At 55.7% G+C, this 13,593-nt stretch overlaps 1 protein-coding gene across 1 annotated transcript in view; it reads left to right on the top strand.

Moving 5' to 3' along the window:
- The first annotated feature begins 4,198 nt into the window (after positions 1–4,198).
- Positions 4,199–13,593, top strand: part of RADIL (Ras association and DIL domains) — a 19,505-nt gene continuing 10,110 nt past the window's right edge. The window contains exons 1-3 of the mRNA XM_010570308.1: positions 4,199–4,234; positions 7,434–7,992; positions 13,443–13,576. Of these exons, the coding sequence (XP_010568610.1) occupies positions 4,199–4,234; positions 7,434–7,992; positions 13,443–13,576 (729 nt within the window). The remainder of the gene's footprint in view (positions 4,235–7,433; positions 7,993–13,442; positions 13,577–13,593) is intronic.

Below are 13,593 nucleotides of genomic sequence, written 5' to 3'. Positions count from 1 at the left end.
GGGGGGGATGGGGGCGGTGGATGTCCCCTGGAGCATCCCCGAGACATCCCCGTCCGCGCTGACCCACCGTACCCGGGAGATTCTTCCCGGTCAGTGGGTGTCCCCCCCCCGCTTGCTCGGATGGGAAGGTTTGTTTCTTGTCCCCTTGGAAAGTGGAGGCGGGAGGAAAGCGGCGGACGAGGGTTGAGGCTTGTCCGGTTGCCGTTGGAGACCCGACCTGCCCTGCTGCCTGCCCGACAGCACCGGGCAGGCAGGGAAAGCTGTGCTGGGGAGAAAAAGCACCTTGGGATCCTTGTCCCATTGCCAGGCACCTGGGGATCCTTCTCCCCATCGCACATCGCTTGGGATTCGTGTCCCATGGCACATCCCTTGGGATCCGCGTCCCATTGCACATCCCTTGGGATCCGCGTCCCATTGCACAGCCCTTGGGGTCCTTGACCCGTTGCATGGCCTTGGGGGTCCTTGTCCCATCGCATATCCCTTGGGGTCCTTGACCCATTGCACACCCCTCGGGATCCTTCTCCCCATTGCACACCCCTCGGGGTCCTTGACCCATTGCACACCCCTCGGGATCCTTCTCCCCATTGCACACCCCTCGGGATCCTTGTCCCATTGCACGCCTCTTGGGATCCCACTGCTATTCCACGCACACTGTTTCACCTGTATTGAGCTGCTCGGGACTGTTGTGGCATCCCAGGCCTTGGCAGGGAGGTGCCAAGATGGTCTGTGTCCCCAGGAGGCTGGAACAGTTTCATGCTGAGTTGTAACTTTAACAGAGAAAGCTCAGGGGAGTTTGCTACTTGCTTGGGAAGTGCTTATTTTCAGCACTCTCCAGGATCAGTTAATTATTGCTGGAAAAAAATTATTGCTAAGATCTTATAATTAGGCAGCCTACCGAGACTCTGCTGCTTGGAAGGCAGCAGAAAGCAAATGTTCTTTGTGAAATGTTTCTTGCGTGTGTGTGTGTGTGTGAATAGAGCTGCCCGGGCAGAGGGCTGGCATTTGTACTTGCGCATTACCGGAGAGCTGATGCACGTTGGCGGCTCAAAAGACCCTGCAAAATAATGAGAAAAAAAAAAAGGCAAGGAAAGAAAACCTGCTAAAAGGCCTCCTGTTGTCCTTATAGAATCGGGTCCCAAATCATTATAATCTATTTGTGGAGCTATAGCTGCCTTTAGGACAAACTGTTAGTTCATCTTTTGCAGGACCAGGACTGCCTTTATATCCTGTTTGAACAGTCCCTGGGCCGTGGGGTCCAGGGCGCTACCGCAGAGTGCCTGCTGCTAATAATAACGCGGTAAGGAGTTTACCCGCTCTGATCCGGCTAAAGACGGCACCGAGGCTGGCATCAACATTATCAGCCTCCGATCTGTCCCGAGATTAGACGGATAAAACTCACACAAGAAAAGGTTGGGCTCTGAAGTGGAGACTTGATCCAGAATGGAAGGGAGTGGGGGCTCTGATTCAGAACGGAGGGGTTTGGGCTCTGCCCTGGCAGCCTCGGCTGTAGGGACGGGATCTGCAGAGGGGCAGGATTTGGAGCTGAGGAGCGCACGTCAAAGCCGCCGCGTTCAGGGTGTTCTCATTTCCTTTGCTCTCTGAGTTATAATTTGTTCCACATTGCAGTGCCGGGGCGGCCTCTCCCTCTGCTCGCAGCATCCAGGCTGCAGTCGTTGCCATTAGACCAAGGCTGTGACTTGAGTGGTTTCCGTCCAAAAGGAAAAAAAAAAAAAAGGAAGAAAAAAAAGGGAAATTTTTCAAATAGAGATCTGGGGAAATAGCTTTTCTGGTTGCTGTTCTGGGACAGTTATAGCTGAAATCTCATCGCCCATCCGTGCAGAGCTGTGTCTGTGCCGGGACGAGCCCCAGGGAAATTCCAGGAGATTAAAAAGTGTTTTAATAGTGTTGCTGCTCTTCCCAAAAGGTAGTAAGATGACCTGGTAGCTACAGGTTGATTGGCTTGATAGCATTCCCCCGGGGAGAAGAGGAAGAAACCTAGCTCAGGCTTTAATTGATTAAAGACTTCAGCACTAGGAATAAATTCCTGCCATCCAACGTGGCTGTATGGAAAATAACTCCTGGCAAGTAGAAATTATTTCAGTCTCCGACGCAAGAGGTGACTCTCTCTCTGGCTGTAATACGCTTTTGCGAAGCATTTGAGTTATGCGAGGTGATACTCTTGTAAAAATCTGCACTTTCCAGTATTAAAAAAGTCAGTCCAGTCCAGTATTTAGAGCTGACATTACACAGCGTCAAGAAAGCCGGTATTAAATAAACCTGATCCATTTCAAAGGCAGTTATCAGAGGAGATTATCACTGCTGGGCACTGCTAGCTGGTAGCATACCCTCTGCGTTTCAGTACTTTTATTCTGGAAGGAGATAGAAATTATTTCTGGAAAAACCTGGGGCTGACCCAGAGCAGCACAGTGTTAATAGTTTGTACAAATCCGGACGGTAAACTGGGTGAGTGAAAGGCATCCTAATTGGAGTGGAATGGAAAATGGAAATCTTTTTGCACCCAAAAATAATAAACCGGAGTTGTTTTCCTGTCCCTAATCTGGATGATAAATTTTCAGCAGGAGCTGCTTGCAGATGCTGAGAGAGGCAGCTCAAGGGCTCACTGGCTCCTTGCTCCAACGGGAGCTGCCTGGGGGGCGGCTGTGCGTCTGTCCCAATTTCTATGCTGGAGAATTGAAAATTTTCAGGGTAATGGGAAATTTGCTCTGGAAAAAAAATAGCAGTTATTTGCATTTTCGGTCAGGGTGCTGTTGGAACCAAATTTGGGCTTATGATGGCCAAACCCAGTCTCTCCATCTCAGTAGAAGGGACCAAGAGGCTGCAGAAAATGCCTTGCAGTGAGAGACAAGACCACTATTGGGTTAGTCTACTCATAAATCAAATCAAAGGGAAGGAGGGGGCTTGACTAAAGCATCTAAATACTCTCACAGAGGAGAAAATACATGGTAGCCAAAAGCTCATTAATTGAGCAGAGAAAAGCATGACAAGAATCAATGTCTGGCAGCTGAAGCCAGACACATTGGAAATAAGGCATAAATATTTAACCAGCGGGAGTGATTAATCATCAGAAGAAACTGCGAGCAGCAGAGGTGGGTTCAGCATCTCTTTGCCTTTCACATCACGACCCATCACCTTGTGGAAAGTTTCTCCTGTAGCCCCAGTGCTGGACCAGCAAGAGGGGCTGGATCGAACCCATATGGAGGCTCTAAGTGATTTAATTTGATGGTGCATTTGTCTTATTCATGGTGGAGCCACGGAAAAGAGTATTTCTTGTGCCCTGCTGGCTCTTTCTGAGAAACACCCATGAAATCACTGCAGGCACTTTGCAGGTGCTTCTTTTCTCTTTCTTTTTCAGTTACCAGTGGTCGTTTTCCCGCAGATCTGTGGTGGGAGGGTGAGGGGATGGTGCTTGGTGGCTCTCCTCGACGTCCAGCAAGATAGACTGAGATCCAGGAAAAAACAGATCTCTGTGAGCATCCCAGCATGCTGTGGCTGCTGGGGGAAGGAGCTGGTCCAGGACTCGTCGTTCACCCATGGGCGAGAGGGTCCCCAGCCTGGTGTCCCTGGGGACACGTGTGCTTGGGAGGAGGAGATGAAGGTCACGGGGTTGTTGCTGGTCCCATCTCCTCCCCTTCACTTTTCCTTTCCAATAGAGTTTCTTTTCCTCTGGCTGTTCTCTCCCTGTCTCTTTGCGATGGGGTAGATGCTGTCAGTGGGCATCGCCGTGGCTGGGTTCGCTCCATCTGCCCCCCAAGGCTGCCGTGTTCCTGCTGCGATGGAGCCTGAGCTTGGGGCTGGTCTGGTCTTCCCCATCTACGGGCTGTGGCTGGATAAACACGTGTAAACACACGTGTCACCAGCCACGCGTGCCCCACGGCGGATGTGCCCCCTCCATCCCAGGCGTCAGCTGCTCTTACGTGCAGCAAGCACTTGGGCTGTTTGATTTGAGGCAGGGGGAACATAGTGAGATGCTGAGCTATAGGGGATATATACGTGGCTCAGTAACCTGCATTGCAAACGTGATGCACATCGGGAGCGGTGTTGCAGCATCTCTGAGCCCTCCAAAGCCACCGCACCGTGAGCAGCCCCGGACCTCCTCTTCCTCTTGCAGAGGTGTGACAGACACTCGCCTGGGACGATGCACGACAGGGGGGGAGGCCTGTTTTGAGGAAGATGATGAATGGAAGGAGAAAAGGCATGTGAGAAGGATGGCAAGGTAAGGGGAGGCTTTGCGTGGGCGCTGGGTGGGGGCAGTGGGAAGGAGCTGCTCACCCGTGGTGGGAGCAGGAACTTCGGAGCCTGCAGGAACGTCCCCCGTGGTTGCAGAGTCAGTTGTGCTGATGGAAGGACATGTGGTGGCCATGTGAATACCAAAAGCATTTGTCATAGCTCTGCAGAATAAATACAGACAGTGCTGGCCGGGGAAAATAGCAGGTTTTGGTGTGGCCAGGCACAGCGTGCAAGGAGGTGGAGGATACCTGGTAGAGATCCCGCTGGGAGGCAATCACAGGCTTTTGGCTGATTACTGTAGAGTTGTTAGCAGAGATGTCATCGAATGCTGAAGAAAGGGACTCTGGAAAGTCTGGGTCACGCTTCTGTAGCTGCAGGCGCGTGTCCTCCAACATTGCACGGCTGCGACGCTGCAGCTGGGGAACCGGGCTGCCTGCAGCGAGGAGGGGGCTCACCCGGGCTGGGGAGGTCCACGAGCGCGAGTCCCACCAACCTTTGGAAAGATGTGCCCAAAGAGTTAATGCCGTTGCTGGCTTGTCCCCAGGTAGCTGGGTCCAGCTGGAGCATCCCTGCTCTTGCAGCAGAACCCAACAGCATCACACGTACCGCAGTTTTCTCTTTAGCTTCCTCGGAGATGCCCGTGACCAGCATGCCTGAGCGCATGGATGCGAGAAAAGCCCATTTCGTTATCATCTTATCATGTCCGTTAGAGTCCTCAGGGGGATTAAGACCATGTGTTACGCTGTCTTCGGGAGAAGGCTGCGATTTCTCAGGTGACCTGGGCTGGTGCCTGGTCAAAGTACACCAGTGTTGCTCCAGATGTTGTTGAAAAATGGGATGGCCAGGCTGGAAGCTTCTTCTGATCCAGGCTTCTTATTTTTTCCCCTGTGAAATGCCTTTGCCTCTGCACTCTGTAGAAGCTGTGTTTGATAGAAAGAGCAGGAAAAGAGCGGAGCTATAAATAACATATTCAAAACCAGGCAGGGACCTGCGAGAAGTGAGGATGCTGTCTCTGTCTGTGATGTGGGCTTGGAGGAAGGACTGTACCGCCAGCAGATGTTCAAAGGTTTCCCTTTGTGCTGGAGGTAGTTCAGGGTAGAGGAGATTAAATCCACCAATTGAAAACAGTGGTTTGATGGCAAAGTTTTGACTTTTGCATCCTTGATGGCAAGGACTCGTAGGGACACAGGGGCAGTTTTTCTTCTGGTCGATGTTAAGGAGGGCTGGCAGGGCTGTGCTAACAGCCTGGGGCAGCAGTTCTTCAACCCAAGCGTCTGCCAGTGCCCTGACCTGCTCCCCAGGTTGGGTCCGCCCTGGCACTCCTGGGAGATGTTGCACAGCAGACACCAAGGGATGTCCCCAGGGATGTCCCCAGCAGGAGCAGCAGCTCCGGGCTCAGCTGGAGGAGGAACAGTGGCATGGGGGGATCCATAGCTCTAACCCCATCCCTGCCTCAGTTTCCCCAGTTGCAAGGTGGGAGCAGGAACAGCCTTCCCCAAACCCAGCGAGTTGCAGTGAAGCTGTCGGGGCCAATGCTCGGCTGGCGAGGGACAAAACACAAGATGCTAAGCTCTGCTTTCCAGGCTGATTGCTAAGCCTGGTTTTGGTAAGCCAGGGCCGGAGCAGCTGCCGCCTTCCTTCCCTCCCTGCCCCACAGCACCCGGATGGCCGCTGTGTCCTCGCTTTCAGAGCCAGTGGGTTGGGAAGAAGGACAAACCCCAGCATTTTCTCGGTCCTGGTGGGGGGGAAAAAGGGGTGATGCAGGGTATAGCAGAATCGCACCACAGCTCCCAGGCACGTCCTGCAGCCTTAGTGCTCGCTGGTGCCTCAGTTTCCCCATCTGCAGCGTTCAACGGGTCTCTGATCCTGGGATGGGGAGATGTACACCCTGCAGAAATCCTCCATGCGCAGCAAGGAGGTTGTTTCTGGGTTAGAAGGTGACCTCTTCCATTAGCAGCAGGGACGCTTTTTCTTCCCGAATTAGATGGTGGTTTGGAGGCTTTCCAGCGCCGACATCATTCTGCCTGATAGCGCTGGGTTTGCTCTGGCGGCGAGATCCTGCCGGAGCGAGATGGGGCTGCAGATGCAGCAAGCTGCCGGTACCCCGCATCTCCCTGGCCGTGCACAGCTGGATCATGCCGACTGCTGCAGATGGGATGTTGTGGGGGTCCTCTGTGTGTGCACCGAGTCCCTGCCCGTGCCTGTTCCCTGCACGCAGGCTGCACATTATAAATCTGGAGGTGAGGGAAATCCCTGTCCTGTCTGAATCAGAAATGCTCAAATTCTCTTTCCGGACCTTGGCTGCCAGCAGTCTGTGGTGCAGCCTGTGGCGTTATCAGCGCCGTGCAAGCACCGGGTGTTTGTGCATCCAGGATGCGATTTCAAAGCCGGCCCCAGATGTCGGCAGTGACATCGGGCAGGACCGCTATCTGCCTAAAGCCAGAGGAGCATCACGGTTTCCAGCGTGTTCCTGGGGACCGAGGCGCACCGGGAGCTGTCGCACGGCTGTGGCTGCATCTCCTCCGGTCGTTGCCCACCCAGGGCTGCCCCGGCTAACGTGACAAGGGCAGCCTTGTCAGCGATGCCACCGCATGCTTTAACATCCTCCGCAAACTAGCAACAGCCAAGAGATTTGTCAGAGTCAGGACATTTTTAGAAAGGCTAATTAAAGCCCGTTTTCACCCTTGTGCCTCTCGGTGAGCAAAAGCATTTAGCGGTGACCTCAGAGTGACTGAATTTGCACTTGAGCTTTCTGTTTCACCTCTAAAAAATGGGATTGCTCCGTAAACTCATTAGTGAAAGTAACTCCTGACGCCTTGGCTCCTGACCAGGATGGGCCCCACCAAGTCCCGCTGGGCTCTGCTCTCCTCCCACTGCATTTTGCTTGGGCAAGAGGGCCCTCTTAATACACACGAAGGAGAAATTTGGGGCCGCTCCAGGCTACGTTTTCAGGGACAAATCCATCCTGGGGTAACGGTGCTGATGCCAAGGAGCCCTGCTGAGCTTGGCCCCTGGTGTTTTGGGTTGCACAAGGGAAACGGCCCTCCCTTACCGCTGTCCCTTCGCCACCCTTGGAGGTGACAGCGGCTCCTCCGCGGCCACCAGCTCGTTCCTGCTCTCTCTTCCCTGCTGCACATCTGGCCTCCAAACCACTGACTTTCCCCTTTTTCCTCTCCCCTGCCCAGCTGCGCCCCATGACGACCTCACGCGCGATGTTTTATGGGTCCTCCTCCACCATGACTCCACCATCCAAGAACCGGCTGAAGCGCCAGAGCCGGATTTTCTCCCAAGTCTTATACAGGACGCTGAGCTACAAGGACCGGAGCTCAGCCTCCGCTTCCCCGGCAGCCGGTGAGGATGACCCGGCCGAACTCTCCACCCAGCTCTCAGCCCCTGGCGTCCTGAAGATCTTCGGGGGCAACATCTGCGCGGGCACCAACTACAAGAGCGTGCTGGCGACGGGCAGCTCGGGCGCGCGGGAGCTGGTGAAGGAAGCCCTGGAACGCTACGGACTGAGCCAGCTCAGCGCCGGGCAGTACGCCCTGTGCGATGTCATCGGGAGGTTCGAGGGCCCCGAGAAGCAGTGGCAGACGGAGGGGCTGAGGGTCCTGGGTGACCACGAGAAGCCGCTGCTCATCCAGGACCTCTGGAAACCCAGGGAGGGTTTCTCGAGGCGGCTGGAGCTGCGCAAGAGGGCGGAGGTGGAGGAGCTGGCAGCCAGGGACGTGGACACCACCACCGCAGGTCAGAGCTGGGTGCGGGGCAGGGAGAGGGGCCGGGGAGCTGTGACCACCCCCCCGAGCTGCCTGCGGGAGACGCACCCCACACCGGCAGCTTTTACCCGGGTTTTGGGCATGGGAAGGGGTGGTGCAAGTGGGAGGATAGCCATATTTTAGCTGCAAGGCTCCTGGGTAGAGTTGGTACTCCATGCGTAAAGTGAAATGCGACCTCAAATACTTACCCAGCCAGTCTAGGCGTTCGTACCAAATTCCCCGTCGCGTCTGGGCGGCAGCAGGCAAGACCATCAGCGTTGCCCGCTCTTCCCATCACTGTGAACCAGCGTCATGGTGTCCCATGCCTTGGCACAGCTCCGTGCCTGGCAGAGCACTGCCCTGCTCCCCCTTCTCCCCGTGAGCATCCCCCAGGCTGGATACCCTGGGCAAATCTGCAGGAACAATTAAGCAAAATGAAAAGCTAATGAAGAGAGAGCAATGTAGGGCAGGAGAACCCCCCCGGAGATGCCGGATCAAGTCCAGGGCTGGCAGGAGGAGATAAGTGCATCATTAGGAACCAGCAGGTTAATAAGTTACCCCAGTGCAGAGTAATGAAGTTTTCCTCCTCCCACCCTCAGATAAAAACCCCATGAGGATGAGGGCGGAAAGGCTTAAAATCATATTTTTAATTGCATGATGCCCTTGGTGGGTCTGACCTGCTGACGGAGGGGTCTGGATCAGGGTCTGGAGGTGTCAGCCAGGGCGTTTTGCTGGGATGGGCACTGAGCGATTCCTCACACCTGTAGAAAAGGGTTGCGATTGTCAGAAATAACCTAAAAATGGCGTAGGATTACTCCAGGCATTCAGCAAACAAGAGCCAAGGTTTCCCCACCAGCAGCGGAACAAATGGCCCAACCTGTCCCACGCCAGCGGGGACAGGGCTCCTTTCCCATCTGCTCTAACGAGGGCTGGAAGGAGCCCAGGCACATGGCATGAAGGAAACCAGCCGTGCGCGTTTCGGGGGAGTACAGATGCTGCTGGGGTCCCACCAACCGTGATTTGCAATCGCGATTTTGCCTGGGTGCCCCAAAATCTGAGTGTGGGATTTGCAGCTTCGCGGGTTGCTTGTGTTGTGCGCAGGTGCCCATCAGCACGAGGAGCCAGGGATGGGCTCACATCCTGCCTTGAAACGAGAAGGATAGAGGAACAGTGGAAAATAACCCAAAGCCCTCATATTAATGCTATGCAGGGTGGTCTGCTGGCACCCAATAGTGAGACAGGGCTCCCTCCATCCCTCATCGTGTCCAGTCCTTGTGTCTGCTCAGGGAGGGGATGCTACAGGATCGGTCCCAGCTTGCTGCACGTGTGATGCGAACAGAGAGAAAGAAGCTGCTGCTGCTGGTGCCCAGGCCAGGGAGGAGGCTGCAGAGGTAGATGCTCTGCTCTTCTCTTCGGCTCTTTCTCCAGCCAGGATCAGAGAGATATTACGTGCTTCGGGAGAGCAGTGACTCTAAAAACAGCTTCTTTTGAAGCGAGGAAAGGGCAAGAGCCAAGCGCGATGGTTATAGCACACGGCAGGGAGGGCCACGTGGCAGCTCCCTGCCTGAGCCCAAGGTCACATCAACTCTTGGCCTCAAATTCTCCCCCTCGGCTGCAGCAAGCAGCGTTCCCACCCATCACTTGGATCCTGGGTGGGCTGGCAGCTGTGGGGAGGGTAAGGCTCCCATGCAGGCCAGGGGAGAAGCAGGCAGCGGGCTGTCCGGTGCGGGAGTGGGCAGCACGGAGCTGGCCTGGGCTCAGCACCCTTCGGTGATTTCCCATGGAGGAGCAGTTCCTGACCGGATCGCGTGCCCTGGATCTGGAAATAAGCCCGTTACACTTTCAATGTAGATATCACTTCATTTGTTTCAGCACTTCTGGGTGGGGTGGTGGAAATTCCCCATTTTTTAGCCTTCAGGCATTTTCCATAGCTGACCAAGCTCTTCCGAGACAGAAAACCTACACCCACATTTGTTTAGACTGTCTGCTCTGCAGACTACTCAGCTCTTATTTGTCTTACCTGTTAAAATCTCACTCCTGCAGCCTTTTCTTTCAGTGGCACCAGGGCCTCTGTCACCGGTCTCACCCCATGCTGGTGGCACTGCCCAAAGGGATGCTGCAGGGATGGGACCACGCTTTCCCACCGCATCCATGAGCTGCTGAGGATGAATGGGAGTGATGCAGCATGTCTGGGGGAGGCATCTGCTTCCCCCTCAACTCCAAAAAGACACAAAACTCCTGGTGTGATGGGGACTGACTGCAAGTGCCCTCCACCGGGGTCACCCTTGTCACCAGCCTCAAGCTGGCAGAAGTCCCCTTGCCAAATATTAGCTGCCTGCCCAGGGTCATGGGGCACTGGTGTGGAAAATGCAGCATCTGGCAAAAAATAAAGGGACTTTGGGCTTGCAGGTCCCTGGGGAAAAAACAAACAAACAAACAAAACTGGGATGCTGCAAAGCGGGATCCCCAGAGAAATACCTGCAGTGCCCTTCCCCACGTAGGGCATCACTGGAGCGGCAGGACTGGGACCACTGGTGTCACACAGGCTGGAGCATCACTACCCACCCTGCAGCTGAGCTGGTAGCTGGGGGAAAGGCTCCACACCCATCTGTGACCTGTTAGCAAATAGCTTAAGAGTTTTATCTGCTCGGTTATCCGTTATCCTAATTAGTTTATTAGCTGCTTCCCCCTGGAGAGGAAGGTGCTCACTCCTCACGCCACTAATTAGCAGCCCAGGTAGAGCATCTCTGCAGTAAACGAGGCTGACGCTCTCTCTCACTGCTACCTCCAGCCCCACTGCTTTTGGGGACCGATGAGGCAGCGGTTAGGGAGCATCTGGGGAAAACACCCACAAACCGGAGGGCACTGGGACAGAGGTGCAGTACTTGGCATTTTTACGGCAGTCACCTTCCAAAACAGCCCCATTTGCACCATGTCCTGAGCTTGCTGGGGCTTTCCTGGGAGACTGGAGGCTGAATTGCGTGCACGCCTCAAGAAACTTAGGAGTTAAGCCTGTTGTATTAAAAGATGCTCTGCCAGCTACCTCTGAGGAGCTGGCTTTGATATACTTTAGCATGACTGCATCCAGGGAGGATTCCCTGCAGGGTCTGTGTAGCAATTACATTAGGAAGGACTAGCCTGGCGTTAGCCCCTCCTGGGTAAATTCAAAGCGTTACTTCTTTCCTGGGGCCTGTGGAGTTATTTATTGACTGATCTATTTCTCAGCCAGGAAAAGGGAACCTCTTTCCTAGGCTGAAAAAGAGGCAGATCCCAGCTAAGATCCCAGGAAGGTTTCCCCCCCGGGATGCAGGACGGGTTTAGAGGCAGCAGTTTGGTGGGGTCTGGTGGATGCTGGCCGGGGGGTGCGCGGTGTCCCTGCCTGGGGTGCCCAGCTCTCCCCAAGGGACAGGGTCCCATCCTGCCCCGTTCCCATCTGCATCATGCTGTGGCTTCAGCCGCTGCCGGCTCTGTCCCGGCCATGCTGTGTGGGAGATGCTCGTGCAGCGTTTTGGGTGGGATAACCTGCACGCACTCGGGAGAAGAGAACGGTACCAGAGGATTGAAAAAAACTAACTGGGTTTATGGAGGGACTTTTTGTTATGCTCAGGAAAAGAGCTGTGTTTATCTTTCCAGCGCAGCTCCGGGGTTAGCGGGGAGCCTGTGACGGGGGCTCTATCGGCAGTAAAAAAGCAGCTTTTTCCTATGCAAAATAAATACAGAAGCTTCCTTTCCCCTAGATAAGGGACCGGGGATGGTGTGTCTCTCCAGGCAGTGGGACCCCAGTCCCAGCAGCCCCCGTTCCCTCCTGGCGCAATAAGCTCCAGCAATAGCTGCTCCCCAGGATCCGGCCCCTCTCCTCCTCCACTCCCACGGGCCGGGCTGGGACCTGCATCGCCCCAGTCGTCCTTCATCCCTTTGGCCCATTTCCATGCTGTGGGTTGGAGACAGGGCTCCTGGGGGGAGCCGAGGCCTCCTGCGGACAAGTTTGGGGTAGCCTTCGGCATCCCCAGCGGCACAGCTTGGGCTGTGCTCCTGCCCGGGCAGGCTTGTTGCACCCCTCCGGATTTCACATCTGCGGGACGCAGGCGTCCCGTGCTGTGCCGCTGGCCGTGATGGGGATGTGAGCAGGGCCGATTGCCTTTTTAAGAAGGACACGGGGCACTGGACAGCCAGGGGTGGTTTGGCCATGCCTTGCCCTAATCCCAAGGCATGTAAACAGCAGGGGCTATTTTCTCTCTCTCCCCATCCCCATCTCTTTCATTTTCCCAGCAAAGGAGCGCTCGATTTAAAACAAACAAACAAAAAAATGTATTTCAGAACCGGCAGCCCATTCCTCACCAAATAAGGCAGATGACATTTTTTTGGGGTCTGAGCTTGTGAGTGTCCCTTTAAGCAGCGCTGGGCACTGGGCTCTCCGCTCTGCCATCCCCAAATCCCGCCGGCTGTCCCCAAATCTCGCTGGCCAAAGCCTGCTCGCAGGTCAGCCGAGCGGGGCTCTGGCTCTGTGCTGCACCGATGCCGCTGCAGTGCTGCTCCTACAAGCAAATCCTTTAGGGTTTTTTTTCCCTTCTCTTCGTCCTCCCCGAATGCCAGCGACCTGCTCCCAGGAGGCTGCCTACCCGAGGTATGAGCATCACCCATCGGACCTGCAACTTCTCCTTATTTCTCCTGCAGAGCTCGAGCCACGCTTGCAACACGGAGGGAACCCACGGGGACCCCCCCCAGGGCTGGGGACCATGCGAGGGACTGCTTTTGCGGCTAGGCCAGGCCTATTCATTTGCTCTGGCTCCCATTCGTCTTGTGGACAGCTCTGTCTGAATTGATGCTTGGGAGAAGTTAATTACAGCTTGCTCCTGCGGCAGGCAGGCGGGCAGGCTCCACTGCAGCTCCCAGCTCCCATGCCTGGCTGGTGCCTGGGGGGGGGACCCTGGGGCTCCCCACAGCTCCTGCTTGCTGCTGGCCCCCGACTGCTGAAGGTCTGAAGGCAGCATCCAGGCTCTTTTTTTTTTTTGGAAAAGATTGAGCTCAATTTCTTTTTAGCACAGATTTTTTTCTCCTCCCTGAGCCCTGGCAGTGTGGCTGGGGCGTGTGGGGGATGCTGCGGGCGCTGAGCCCCCCCCGGTCAGTGTGGGCTTTGGGGGCCAGGGAGGGCTGGGGCGTCCCCTTTTTGGTGATGGCATTGGGGCACGAAACTCTCCACCTTTGGATGTCCTGGCATCACCCTTTGGGAAGGGTGAAGAACCCAGGGGACATCAGCCCAGGGAGGGTGCGCGGTCCTGGAGGCGGGGGGGGAGCTTTCAGCCTCTCCCACGCTGCAGCATCCCTCCAGCCGTGGGTTACTGCGCCTGCGGGGGGGTCCCGGCGAGGTGGCGAGGACTGAACGCCGCTTTTCTCCCCCTCTCCCTCCTCCCCCCTTTTTCCCCCCCTACCAATTCCCCGCAGGCATCAACGCCCAAGCGCGGAAACTGCAGCGGCACCGGGCGCGGGGGGCCCGGCGGCCGCCGGCGGGGGTTGAACGGCTCGGTCCCCCCCCGACCCTGCGGCGTAGCCTCAGCGAAACCAGTTTAGGCAATCCGGTTCGAAGGACCGGCAC

This window comes from Haliaeetus leucocephalus, unplaced genomic scaffold (assembly GCF_000737465.1).
Source record: "Haliaeetus leucocephalus isolate CR32 unplaced genomic scaffold, Haliaeetus_leucocephalus-4.0 Scaffold295, whole genome shotgun sequence".
Lineage (NCBI taxonomy): Eukaryota > Metazoa > Chordata > Aves > Accipitriformes > Accipitridae > Haliaeetus > Haliaeetus leucocephalus.
This window is presented reverse-complemented; position numbering and strand designations above follow the sequence as displayed.